Genomic DNA, 13,233 nt, shown 5'->3' on the forward strand with positions numbered 1-13,233 from the left:
CAAATATGAACTTTTCTCTTGTTTAGCCATGACCTTTTTTCCATTTTTCTTTCTTGCAGCCATAGTCTTAGTAAAACGCCACAAGTACAATCGGCAGCAAGGGTAAGGTCAAATTTCTCCACTTTAAAATTTGATATTTGAGAGATGCATTTTCCACTTTATACTAAGTCAGCGTGCAGGTGACCGAACCAGTCTGGTGGGTAACTGCCTTTCTGCTGCCTTGCCATTGAGCCCAACTTCATCCAACTCTTAGCATGGAAGAAAAAAAACACAAAACATAACCAGCATCCACTCATCTGAGCCTGTCTGGACTTGTACAGCAATCAGTTTCACAGCCAGAGGGCCTCCACCGCCACCACTTAACGCACACCACAAACCCTTCCCATGTTAGCAATCAAACAATAGCAAATAGACCGTGCCCAAAGCTTACGTCATGATCTGAGGCCTCAGTAGATGACTCTGCTGAAAAAATAAAACAATCCTGTAAACATGATCCTGGCATCATGACAACAATCTGCCAACAGCACTCAGACAGCAGAACAGCCTAAACCAGTTATACAGAGAGACGCTCTCTCTCTTCGCTTTTCACCACCCTTCTACACCTTGCTTATTTAACCGCAGTTAGCTCTAGGAAGGCTTTCTGCAGACTAATTGGTTTCTTTTGGTCCGGGGTGCAGTAATACATGACCTGCAGGTCGGATCAGAGAGGTTACAGAGTTCAAGTTAGTCTCCAGAGATATCCAAGCGGCAGGAGAACTGCCATTGTGGAGCAGACACCCAAGACAATCTGCAAGGGTTAAATTCTTCTGTAGGATTACTGGCTGCCTCCTGAGGCTGCAGTCAGCTCTGGCAGTGTTTGGTGCTGACTGATCGCTCTGCTGAAAAGAGGCTTAATCACACAGCAACCTCTGGCTTGTTGGATCAACAGTGCCTTGCCAGGTTTATAAGTCCCACCTGGGGATGAGCTGTGTTTTGAGGTGGTGCAGTCAGCGTGCACCTGTCAGAGCCCTGCAGCATAAGGCAGACATGTCGTTTCCTGAATTCCGACACGCAGCGATGTTTCTTGTGTCTTTCTGCTAACAAACTGAGAAAGAACCTAAAAATATCTTGAAGATGACAGACTTTTGCCCTGTCTCCCCTCACTCCCTTTCCCTGTATTCCGTTTCTATGGCCTGTCCTCCCTTTTTCTTTCTTCAGGATCTACTCTGTGCCTACAGAGCAGGACCAGAAAGGGGCCGTCTAGTTCCTGGTGGAGTAGCAGTCCAATACACAAACCGACAAGAGAGGAGCAATGCACCAGGCGCTGTCATCTCCTACTCTTTGACTCAGGATGGTTAGACTTCTTTGCACAGCAGCCTGCTTCTCCCCATTCAGTTCATTACTCCTATTACTGTGTGTGTGTGTGTGTGTATGTGTGTGTTTTCTTTGTCCCAGCCGTCTATACTAACATACACGCAATTTAGCCAGAGACATTTGGAACACATTCAAACCTTCTAATTGGATTCTATTTGAGGAATCCAAATCAAAGCCCGTGACTATGGCTTAAAGGTTCTTTTGTTAAAAGAGATAATTTAGCACAGCCAGTGCTCCCCCTTTTTTATACTACCTGAAACAAGAAATTATTCCCGCCAGCTATGCAGTGAAGCTGTATTTTCGTTTGATTTGGTGCATGTGGAACCGACCTGTCTGTGTAAAATGAATGAGACAAACCATGCTATTCCACACTAAGCCAGCACAGTGCTCACTTCATTCTCCTATTCACTTGTCTGACACCTTGTTCCTGGCCCATTAGGAATGACAGAAGGCAGTGCAATAGGAAGATAAAAACCTGTCCCCCGTCTTCTCAACCTCCAGTATAAAAAAAAAAAATATATATATATATATATATATAAATATAAGAGGACAACAAGTGGAAATAGCCAAACATCTTAGTGTGAATATCTTCTTGCAAGGCAGCAAATTAAGTGTGTGTGTGTGTGAGTGAGTGAGAGAGTGTGTGTGTGTGTGAGAGTGTGTGAGTGAGTGAGAGAAATAGTGTAGAAAATACCAGTAATGCCTTTGTTTCATACATGCAGAGAATTATGGCTTCTCTGTTTTCATTTAAATGGAAATCAATTATGACTTATGAAAAAAAGAATATTTCTATTATATTGTTTCAATAGAGAGAAGGGAACCTTTCTGTGGCAAAGGTTAAAGGGGAATAGGACATGCTCCTGTTTAATATGACCTTATTTTATTTGTGGCTTCAGGAGGACACTTATAAGGGAGTAAGTGTAACTGGGAATGGCTACATGACTTTCCTCTTCCACTAAATCTTGCCGCTAATCTTGCCACTGGGGACAGGGCCTGGCTCCAGTCCAGCCAGACCTGAGAGGAAAAACAATTTTGCAGTCACGTCCTTATCAGGGTGTAGAGTGGGTAAAGGGTATGTGCTGAAGCATCAGCTTAAAAATGATGCATCCCAGTTTAATTTAACACAAACAAATTGGCAGATGTGATTATTGTGTGCATTTGATTTACCGGTCATATTTGAGAACTATGTGTACAGTGTGTTATTTTTCAAGAGCGTAGCATTTCCCAAAACACCTTCAATATCTGTCAACATTTCAAAGGGAGGACAATTGGACAAAAATTCTAGCACAAAACATTTCAGTTTTTTATGTCTGTAGTCTAAAATGCAGTATTTGGTCCAGCCTGCTCCTTGCATGTGACCAAACTCTACTCGCTGATTCCCTCCTGTAAAACCTCTCTGCTGTAACATTTACTTATGTAAATATAAAAGTTGAGCTTTTGTTTCTTTTTCAATGGGATGTATGTGGAAATGTTACGTTAATATATAATATATTGTATGTATTTACAGATATACGGACCTATACATGCTTTAAATCTCTTGATGGAAATGGTCTTTTTTTAGATATGGGTTAAGGGGTGATGTCTTCTCTCCACTGTTCATGTATAAATAGTATGGAAAAAAACAATGTTGTGGCAGATAGGAGTCAATTATTTGCCAAAAACTCTTATGTAAAATATTTGTATTTTAGTGTCATATTGCAGCAAAAAAATATATAAATAAATTTGGACTTAAAGTATCCAAATGAACCCATACTGTATGTAGGCTTATTGTTTGTGCCAAGGGCATTCACATAGATTTTTCATCATATCAGTATGTAATATATAACAATTTGAAAACAATTGCAGTCATATCATGATTCTGTTTGCACATCTGCTCTGTCCTTGATTTTGTTCTGATAGCAATTGGAACAGTGAATACTACTGTATGTTATGTAGGTATGCTGAACTTTGTTGATTTTGACATTAAATCTGTTATAAAATTTGCTTGGCTTCTCCCAGTTTGTTGTCTGCATCATTTTGATGCCATATGGATGCAAAGATAATGCCAGTGGATCTTGTTTAATCTAGGGGCTTTACTCATTTACAAGCACAGAGCCACTAAGAGGCTTAGACACCCCTTACTAAACATTACATTTTTGTTGAGATTGAAAGTGTAAAGAGCGTGCAGTATCTATCAGGAAGAGAAAGTGAGCCAGCTTCGGTTTCAGATCCAGATGGAAAGTAACTGTCGTGCAAGATTGTCAAATATGGGATGTTATTGTGTTATTCTTCATAACCTTTAAAAATAATCCTGGCTGTGTGACACTGCCTATGGCTGTGTTATCAGTTATAAGATACAAAGGTCATTAGAAACAAGCCTGCTTCATGGCTAGAGGTGTTCTTAAAATATGAATCATCTCTTCATTATTTGCCAAACTAAATAATCCCTTTACTTTTTTTAGTGCTGTTTTGCCAAGTATAAAAATTACATTTGACAAAGATGAAGCGTGTGATGGTTCTAGGTTTTTTCCACTCGTCACAATGATTCACGTTTTCTATGTTTATTCAGTGTTTTTCTACAGTATATGACACTGTTACCAAGCAGCATACAGTCAGTCAGTCCAGATTCACACACATGCTGCCAGGTTGTAGTTGATTGTTTTTCCCTTGATGAACACCTGGTTGGTTTCTTGCAGCTCTGTACTTTTATCAATGTCTGCATGATCTCTCTCTTCTTATCCTTGGACCACTCGATATGTTCTGGAAAATAAACATGCAGAACATTAAAAGAATCAAGCACTATTTAAGCAATCAGTTATATTTATCAAACCGAATTATAGCTACCACCGTAAGGAAAATAAACAATGTGTGCACCCAACAAAAAGCTTTATCAGAATCATTTTGATCTATTAATCATCACAGAGATTTTAGTCAGCATTCTGTTGAGCTAATATACTGTATATATGAAGTGGCTGATTGTTTGTCATATATCACCCAGCAGCCTGTGATATATAAATTACTTAACTCATTCAACTGCAGTTTCCCCAACAGCGTAATATAAGCATGGCTACCCTTCATGCACATTGACTGTAATTTAGTCACACATCACTTTTGTCTATCAGCTTTCATTGTCTTAAATTATTCAGCACTTGCGCTAATAATGCACCTCTCAAACACTGCAAAAATTTGAAAAGTCACTAGAATAAATGAAAGAAAAAGCTGTAAGTTCTTACTTAGATGACTTCTTGCGACAGCTATGCAGCCGACAGACCTTGCCACCTACAGTTAAGAGACAAGCTCAAGAGTGAAAAGGGCAGTTGACTATAATTGTAGGGGGTGACAAAAGTGGCTTTCAGAGTCATACTTACAGCCAACAACCATGATGCCCACAATGAAAAGTACTGCTGCAATGGTCAGTCCAGCATAACGCAGGGACTCATAATCTAGACACACAAAACACAAATCAAACACTTAACCATGTGGACACAACAGGTAATAAGACAAATAACAGTCAAATGGAGCTTCTTACCATAGGTGAAATCTTTGCCCCAAGCTTCATCTAGAAGAAGTAAAAGCATAAAGAAAAGTATTGAATTAAGTTTGACTGTTGAACACAGGAATCCTCTACACAGGATGAAAAAAAAAAAAGAGAGAAAGGATCACCGGGGAACAACAGTCACAGATAACATGACAGATCTACTGGCCCCACTGACATGCTGATGATGGTGTATCAAAATCCTATCTATGGTAAGCCAGCACAGCATGAGGACACATATCTTATCTCTTCTTGCATAAGGTACAATCAATCATTAATCTGTAGGCAATAGAGGAAGTGAGGTGCTCTACCACTCCGCCATGGGTTTTGTTTGGAAGACAGGGAATGGGGATACTGTCAATCTGCCATGAGATAACAATAAAACGGCAACGCCTGTGGCAGTTAAGGTAACTATGAAGTAGTAGAAGTTTTAGTCACCCCAGGCAACTATGGTGGATCTAGTAGTACTGGATGGGGAGGATGTCCGTGTAGATCCTGAAAAAACAGACATTAAAAAACATTAGTTTCCTTGACATTTTAGTTAGGGTTTGTTAGACCCCTTTTTATTCTGTATTTAACATCAATAATGTCTAATATGTATAATGCACAGGTTTTATAATGCAAATGCATCATTTCATATATCGGACCATATTTTTTTCTGGTATATTGACTCCTTATCTTTGCCATACAAGTCCATACATAATTACTTCTCATTAAATTCCAGGTTTATTCCTATGTTTAACTCGATTTTTATTGAATTTCTGAATATTTCAGTGGAACGGCTCTCATATGAAATGTAGGCGGATACTTTTTAAAGCATATCAGCGCTCTCTCTCTGTCGCTCTCACTCTAGTTCTCTCCCTTTCCCTGGTGCTGTAAAATGAAGCAGAAATACTCCTGTGTATATCTCAACGAGGACAGAGAGTGTACCATTTTCTATTACCTCATAATTAGTTTTAAAGTGAGAAAGCTTACTGTAAGCCTTTGCTACTGGTGTGAGCGGCTGTTATAGCCTGCTGGAGTGCTCACGGTCTATCTAGCAGCCAATGGCTCTACCAACTGGGTGTTGAAACATGTGATGGAGAGGGTGCAGATTGTTACCTGGAGGGGGGGTGCGCTTTGTTTGTGGTTTTGTTGTTCCCTTATTGGGAGCTAAAGGGAAAGGGAACATAAAAGAATCACATCAGGTTGAATTGAAATTATGGGTGTCACGTATACAGCACTAATAACACACCACTACCTGTTGAATTCTTAATTTCTGATGTGGTGTTATTGACATAGACAGGGTTGCTGGTGCTAATGGGTTTGCTTGTGGTTTGTTCAGCAGGGAGACTTTCCGGGGGGGAGTCAGCACCTCTGGTGACTCTGCTTTCCGTTCTTCTTCCTGTCACATCAAGAAAGCAACTGAATTACATGAAACTGAAAAACGCCTGATGATCAAGACAGACAGACAGACGAGGCATTTCTCAGCATAGCCATGAGTATGCTACCGTACCAGTGGGAGTCGGAGCAGCGGGCATTGTTGAGTTTGCCATGTTGCTCACAGACTGCATTTGATCCACGGTTGTGGGAGTCTGAGCCCTTGACACTGCGGGGGAAAAAAAAAAAACACATTTTAATCACCAAAAACACAAGTCATATGAAGCCTTAGAGCGAGGCCTCGATAGCTACAGTAAACTTTACAGGAAGAACAAAGAGCAGTGTTGTTTACCCCCAGTGACTTTGTCAAACAATGCTGTGATGTATTCCTAGCAGAGGCCAGACTTGAGAATGTATGAGAGTATGTCACAGTAATAGTCCTGTGAGTGGGGCAGTGCGGCACAGTTACAAAGAAGTAGCTCTTACCAAACCTCTGGCTACAACAGAGCTGGATTGTTGTGTGACACTGCGGTACAGTCAGGCCATTGTCTGTTTACTCTCTCAGCACCTTCCAATTAGTGCTGAAGCTCTACAAAACCTCTACTTTCTCGGGGTAATGCTGTGATTCCAACTATTTTAATGAACACATATGCGGGGAAAATGACAAAGGGTGTTACGATTTATTGCTGACTCTAATATTTGATGTCACATATGTTGTGTGTGGATAAAAACCTTTATTTTGTTTAGTAAACTTTTTATATTACAGTCATCTACAGTTCTAAGATGTTTAACATGAGTTTATCCCTTATCTGGACAAAGATAGCTGGACCTTTAGTCTTCCAAGCCTATTAGGACCCACATTATAATGTATACTTCTTACAAGTTATTACATTATCTTAGTCCTAAATATATAATAAGACTTTATGTAAATCTGTCAGCATTTAAAGGGGAACTCCACCTATTTTACACATTTGGGTCATGTTACTCATAATGAGGAGTACTACTCTGAGAAAGTAACCCTGATGACATCATGCATATGAGCATTTACCCAGCACTTATAGGGCCCTATTTTAACAATCTGAAACGCAAGTATGAAACGCAAAACGCAAGTATCTTTGTGGGCGGATCTCGGCGCTGTTGCTATTATACCGGCACCCGACGCAAATCTAAAATGGGTTGGTCTGAAGTAGCTAGGTGTGGTTTGGGCGTAACGTGAAAATAACCAATCAGAGCGTCATCTCACATTCCCTTTAAGAGCAGGCGCGCTTGTTGGATTGCTATTATGACGTCGGATTTGCCTGGCGCACGCCAGCGGGAGCTGTCCGGGATGCGGCAAAGTAATAAATGCCCGTCTTGTCCGGGTGGCGATGTTGCTGCGGCCTCTCGGGTGCATCTCCTCAAGTCTGGAGAGGATTGCTGCAGCCATGGAGCGTGGGCCTCCAAACACACCACCTGCTCCTGTTGTGCCCCTTCCTACTCCCCCCACTCCATCTTCGTCCACCTGCTCCACCAGGAGCGCATCGCGCATTGCCACTCCCGGACCCTCAAGTGTCCAATCCCTCCGTAGTTCAACATCACTCCTTAAAAAGGAACATGCCGACTTATTGGGAATTTAGCTTATTCACCATAACCCCCAGAGTAAGACAAGTCGATACATACCCTTCTCATCTCTGTGCGTGCTGTAACGCTGTCTGACGGCTCCAGCATTAGCTTAGCCCAGCACAGATCCTGCAGGTAACTGGTTCCAACTAGCCTACTGCTCCAAATTGTGACAAAATAACGCCAACATGTTCCTATTTACATGTTGTGATTTTAGAGTCTGGCGTGTACAAAAAACAACGTAACATGAGACACAGCCATCTTCTAACCGTAAACAAACCGGGAACTATATTCTCAGACAGGCTTGCTGCGAGCATATCACTCCGCCCAAGTACTATATTCTTCCGCCTGAGAATATAGTTCCCGGTTTGTTTACAGTTAAAAGACGGCTGTGTCTCATGTTACGTTGTTTTTTGTACACGCTGTGACTATAAATCACAACATGTAAATAGGAACATGTTGGCGTTATTTTGTCACTTATTCGGAGCAGTAGGATTGCTGGAACCATTCACCTGCATGTTCTGCGCTGGCCTGCTGCCGCTGGAGCCGTCAGACAGCATTACAGGACGCACGGAGATGAGAAGGGTATGTATGGACTTGTCTAACTCTGGGGGTTACGGTGAATAAGCTAAATTCCCAATAAGTTGCCGTGTTCCTTTAAGTCCTCTAATATTTCCTCATTTATGTCATCAACACATCCATGATTCATGGAAATGTTGTGTAAAACACAACCAGCCACAAAGAATGCTGCGACTTTTTGAGGACTGTACTGTAAAGTGCCTCCTGACTGATCCAAACAACGGAAGCGCATTTTCAGTAATAAAAGAAATGGGAACTGCTGCATCCGTGTAGATGAGGGAAGCAAGGTGTATGCCCGTTGTGTGCACGCTACATTATGGCCAAGCATGCGCCCCTAAAATAGCATTGGAATAACGCGCCACTGACTTTAGACTAGGTTTTTCCTGGTCTGTGGCGGAATTGTTTTCTGACATGCAAAATAGCATCATGGAACGTTTGCGCCTGAACACGCCTCCACTTTTCGTTGAACCGCCCCCGGGAGCACAAATTCATTCCCTAATTTACCGACGTGCGTCTGTGGAGGGAAAAGTCTGCTGTGTGTCGGGTGCAAAATAAGAATTATGCGTCGGTGTACAAAGTCAATTGCGCTGGGTACAAGATAGGGCCCATAGGGTCTGCAGGTCTGCAGGGACTGCTTAATAAGTTCCCAAAATTAAATTTACATTTTTAAATTAAAAGTCCCCCAATTTTATAGAGATGACTAATACTATATTGTTAGTGTAGCCTAACCCTGTAAGTTGCAGCTTATTAAAGCAACACAATACTGAAAGAAGAAATAACAAATTCTTCCTCCTCGAACAATATGTTGAACTCATAAGCAATACAACACAATTTGTGACCAATATGGCTTCTTTTCAGCAAAAGTTACATACACTCACCTTTTGACATGACAAGCAGGAAGAAGGTCAAGGAAGTCAAATACATCTGAAAAAAAGAAAACATTATGTGGGGGGAGGAAAAATAATGATGCAGAAAGTATAAACCGAGTTGTGTCTCAACAAATTCTCTTTCAACTGCATGGTGCAGTTTTATCACAACTTGTGTTTGGCACTTTATCTAAGTTCTGCAAAATAACCCAGAGCCCCTCAGATATTACAGGTGACTCCATAGATGAAGACTGGTCATATAAATGCAGACCCCAGATCTGTTGCAGAGGATTGGAGCATATACACAACATCCAGACAAAATGGCTGCTCATTAGCACACAGAGATACAGTGTTAATTCATGTCTCTTTTAGCCACAGCTATCAGAATCAGAATGGGCTTTATTGCCAAGTATGTTTTTTTTACACATACAAGGAATTTGTCATGGTGTTGTTGGTGCATGTCACACATTCTCTAAATATAAGAAGGATAAAAAGAATATAAACAATATAAGTATAAACATATACACACAGTATGTATTAATAGAGATAAAAATAGAATGTAAAATAAAATCAGTTAAACATGAATACATATGGGGATACAGTTGGATAAATGGCAAATTAAAGAACTGAAGTCAGGGAGCCTTCAATCTTGAACATTTTATACAAATCTACCAGGCAGGAAGTTGCACTCATTGAGGTTTAGCACCACATGGCAACTTCTTCTTCCTAAAAGCACGCCTCTCTCACACTTCTCACACGGCATGGCAGAAAATAGTCTTATTTCATATGCCAAACTTCATAAGATACACATATCATAACCACATTTTTTTTTTCATTTGTCAAAAATGAGTGATCGAGGCAGCACATTGTGTATGCAATCCTCCCACACGTGTTTCTGTTGAACTGATCAAACTTTGTCACATTGTTTAAGTTTGCTACTGTCACCAATTAAAAAAATGGCATTGGAGGATGTGTCAAAACAACTCCTTTAAGCATAATGGAAATCCTGCACTGGTGAGCAGCGTTCTCTGAATCAGTGGGGAAACATACCCTTTCCTCCCCCTCAAAACATATTGCCCCTAGCTTGAAACAAAACACTATAGAAAAACAGAAGTAGGCACAAAGCTGTCCAATATTGCATGATTTTACAGCAACTCCGAGAACAAAAGCTGCCAAGCAGGCACAGCAGAGGCAGGTAGACTGACGGATGGAAGCCTAGGCAAGTGGCTCGGTTTGAATCCACCCCCAGCAGAAAATTAATCTCGATCTTTGACCTATTCTGGTGGCAGCTCGTCCTCCGGGTTTGGAACAGTGTGACAGGTGAGCGTCTGTGGCCATCATGAGCTGTGACAGCTCAGATTAGCAGGTCATGCCAATCTTCATTTCACTCCAGAGCATATGTCAAGATGAGGCCTGTTTCCCCTGGGCTATACAGGCGTCTTTCCCTTCCCCTAGCCTCACCTGCTTGCCTGTTGTCACATCGAGCACTCTCGCTCCTTCTCCGTCTGTCTGTTCATCCGCTTGTCTGTCATCCTCCATCAATCTCCTTTCAGTCTGCCTCACCAAAACACCCCACAGCCCTCTGATATTTAGTTATCCATCCAGGCTATTATGCTTACCTTAGTATCCATCCTGTGAGGTGCCCGAGTCCAGAGATTCATCCAGGGCCTCATTATCCAGTGCTTTTTCCTCTGTATGTCACTTCTGAAAGGCTGATGGGCTAACTGCTAAGCCACCACACCCATGTACTCACCATCACTACTTCCTCATCCAACTGCCTGAACTGTGTTTCAGTCTTTCAGTCTCTCGCTCACCCACTCTCTCATGACATGGCCTCCTCCTTCTTGTTCTTTGGCGTCCAGACTTTCACTCTCATTCGCTCTGCTGGGATCTCTGGCTGCAGTTCAGCCATCTCTCAGCACGGCAGCTTGTCTTCCTACTTTCATTTCTGTTTTACAGTGTGCCGTCTTTAATTGTACCTGTGTGTTTGTCTGTCTGTCATCCTGTCTTTCTCCATGTTTATACAATCTGTTCTGTTCACAGGTCCATCTGTCGTCTGTGTCCATGTTGCTGTCTCACAAACAAGAAATGAATGACCTTGTTGTAATGAAAAACTGTTGATCTACTTAAACATGCAGTAGGTGAAATCTTTCATAATATTTCTTCCTTTTATTGAAGTTTAAGCCTTCCTTAAAAACAGACAGAGGATGTTCTAAAATATGTGCAGCTTTAAATAAATATATTTTTTTCCTGTAAAAATACCAACTTATTAAACAAGCATCTACTCTATAGAAGCAATTCTTGAGTATATTTTTAAACATCTTAAAACCTCATTAAAAAGTCTGTATCTCTTTCGTATACACACCTAATTGCATTATCAAATTGGCACAGCCAACCTGTTAAATCTGTAGGTTTTCGTCTGATTTTTCAACTATTGCTTCAAGCCTGCAGGATTGATCTGTGTGATTGTGACCCAACAGCATTACCCAACTGAGAAGCACAAACTTAGACTGTTACAGCAGACAAAGCTTGCGATTCATCCACACTAGCAGAGGACAGTCTTTGTCCAGAGTGCTGGGGATGCTTTTGGATCAGCTTGTCACATTTCTATGGTTCCTCTAAAGAAATTGTTAACGCTTTATAATGAGCATCCTTACGTTTGCAATGAGTGTTGCAATGTTTTTTTTCCTCAGGATTTTAACAGGGAAAATATAAACAAAGTGTTAACTCACCCACTTGTATGCTTCCAGTCAATAATCCGGATTATGAGATGTAACCTGGCAAGTTATCACAATCTGCTTGTACACAAATATGATTAGAAAAATGTCAATCTGTTAATATAACACTTACTAATGTGTTCCTTTTTTCCACTTTTATCATCTTGTTTATCGTCTCTTGCTGGGACTTTTTATTGATTACAGGATTCTGCTCTGCTTTTTATTTTTTTCCCCATCATACAATATTTATTTTATGTATATAGGTTTACATATATGTGTAGATAAACATTAAAAAATATATTTGAGAACAACTTGTTATTCTCTCTGTTGTCCTTTAGTTATCTTTTTATCTCTGTGTTGGAATGGGAGTGTGTGTGCATTTAAATGAGTGAGTGAATTCAAGGATTTAAATGGGCTTACATATGAAAAACAAAAAATACACCCTGGTTTAAATGTGACTTGAAAAAGAAAGATATGTTTCTTTTGATAAATATTCTTTGTATACATTCGGGGGAATACCTGGAGAGTAATGTTTGTTTGGATTTGAATTTTGTTTAATGAAGCCTTCACTATTTTCAAATGGAGACAAATGTGGACTGTAAGTGTGCAGTGTTTACATAATGAGAAAAATCTCAACTTTTTGTTATTTTACTTTTTACGCTCTATATACAGTAAGTACTTCTACTTCTCTGTGGTTTTATTTTGACTCTTGCCTTTCCATGTGGTCTGCAGTACATACACTATGGCCAGTATTCAAACTCCTCTAAATATGCTCTTTCCGATCTGCCGGGATCAAAATGAACAACTAATTGTGTTTTCGCTTCCTAGTTGTCTTTCATGGACTACTGTTAGATTTATTCAGTTGTATTCTTTCATCCACGGAGGGCAAATAACATCCTTATTACTGACAACAGGAGAGCACAGCGACAAAGTTAGTCATACTAACTGCCAGTAAAATTGTGCTCTAATTTGTAAAACCTGTGGTTGCTTTTGCTTTGATTTCTATTTAGTTCAAATTGAAAATTCGGAATAATGAGAGCAATGACAGGGTTTGCAGAAATTTGAGTTAGCTCCCCACTGGTAGCACAACCTGTTAAAGTGATGAAGGACCGTTATTCAATCTCATATTTTGTTTTCCCAAAAAAACAAAACAAAAGAGTGCATGAAAACACTCCTAGAGCTGAGGTGATTAAAGTCTCTTATTTGTTTCTCTTTTGACTTAATTGTGCGCTTGTACAGCTTGAAT

The 13,233-nt window shown here is 40.5% G+C and overlaps 1 protein-coding gene across 1 annotated transcript; it reads right to left on the reverse strand.

Annotated features, from left to right (window-relative positions):
- Positions 1-3,877: 3,877 nt before the first annotated feature.
- On the reverse strand, positions 3,878-12,449 carry fxyd5 (FXYD domain containing ion transport regulator 5). Its single transcript, XM_028580164.1, has 10 exons — positions 10,890-12,449; positions 9,283-9,328; positions 6,363-6,455; positions 6,108-6,251; positions 5,969-6,019; positions 5,306-5,362; positions 4,862-4,891; positions 4,701-4,775; positions 4,566-4,611; positions 3,878-4,092 (listed from the first exon to the last, which is right to left on the reverse strand). Exons 1-10 carry the CDS (start codon positions 10,941-10,943, stop codon positions 4,068-4,070), a joined length of 621 nt encoding a protein of 206 aa, XP_028435965.1. The 5' UTR covers positions 10,944-12,449; the 3' UTR covers positions 3,878-4,067.
- Positions 12,450-13,233: the final 784 nt, after the last annotated feature.

This window comes from Perca flavescens, chromosome 6 (genome assembly GCF_004354835.1).
Source record: "Perca flavescens isolate YP-PL-M2 chromosome 6, PFLA_1.0, whole genome shotgun sequence".
Taxonomy (NCBI): domain Eukaryota; kingdom Metazoa; phylum Chordata; class Actinopteri; order Perciformes; family Percidae; genus Perca; species Perca flavescens.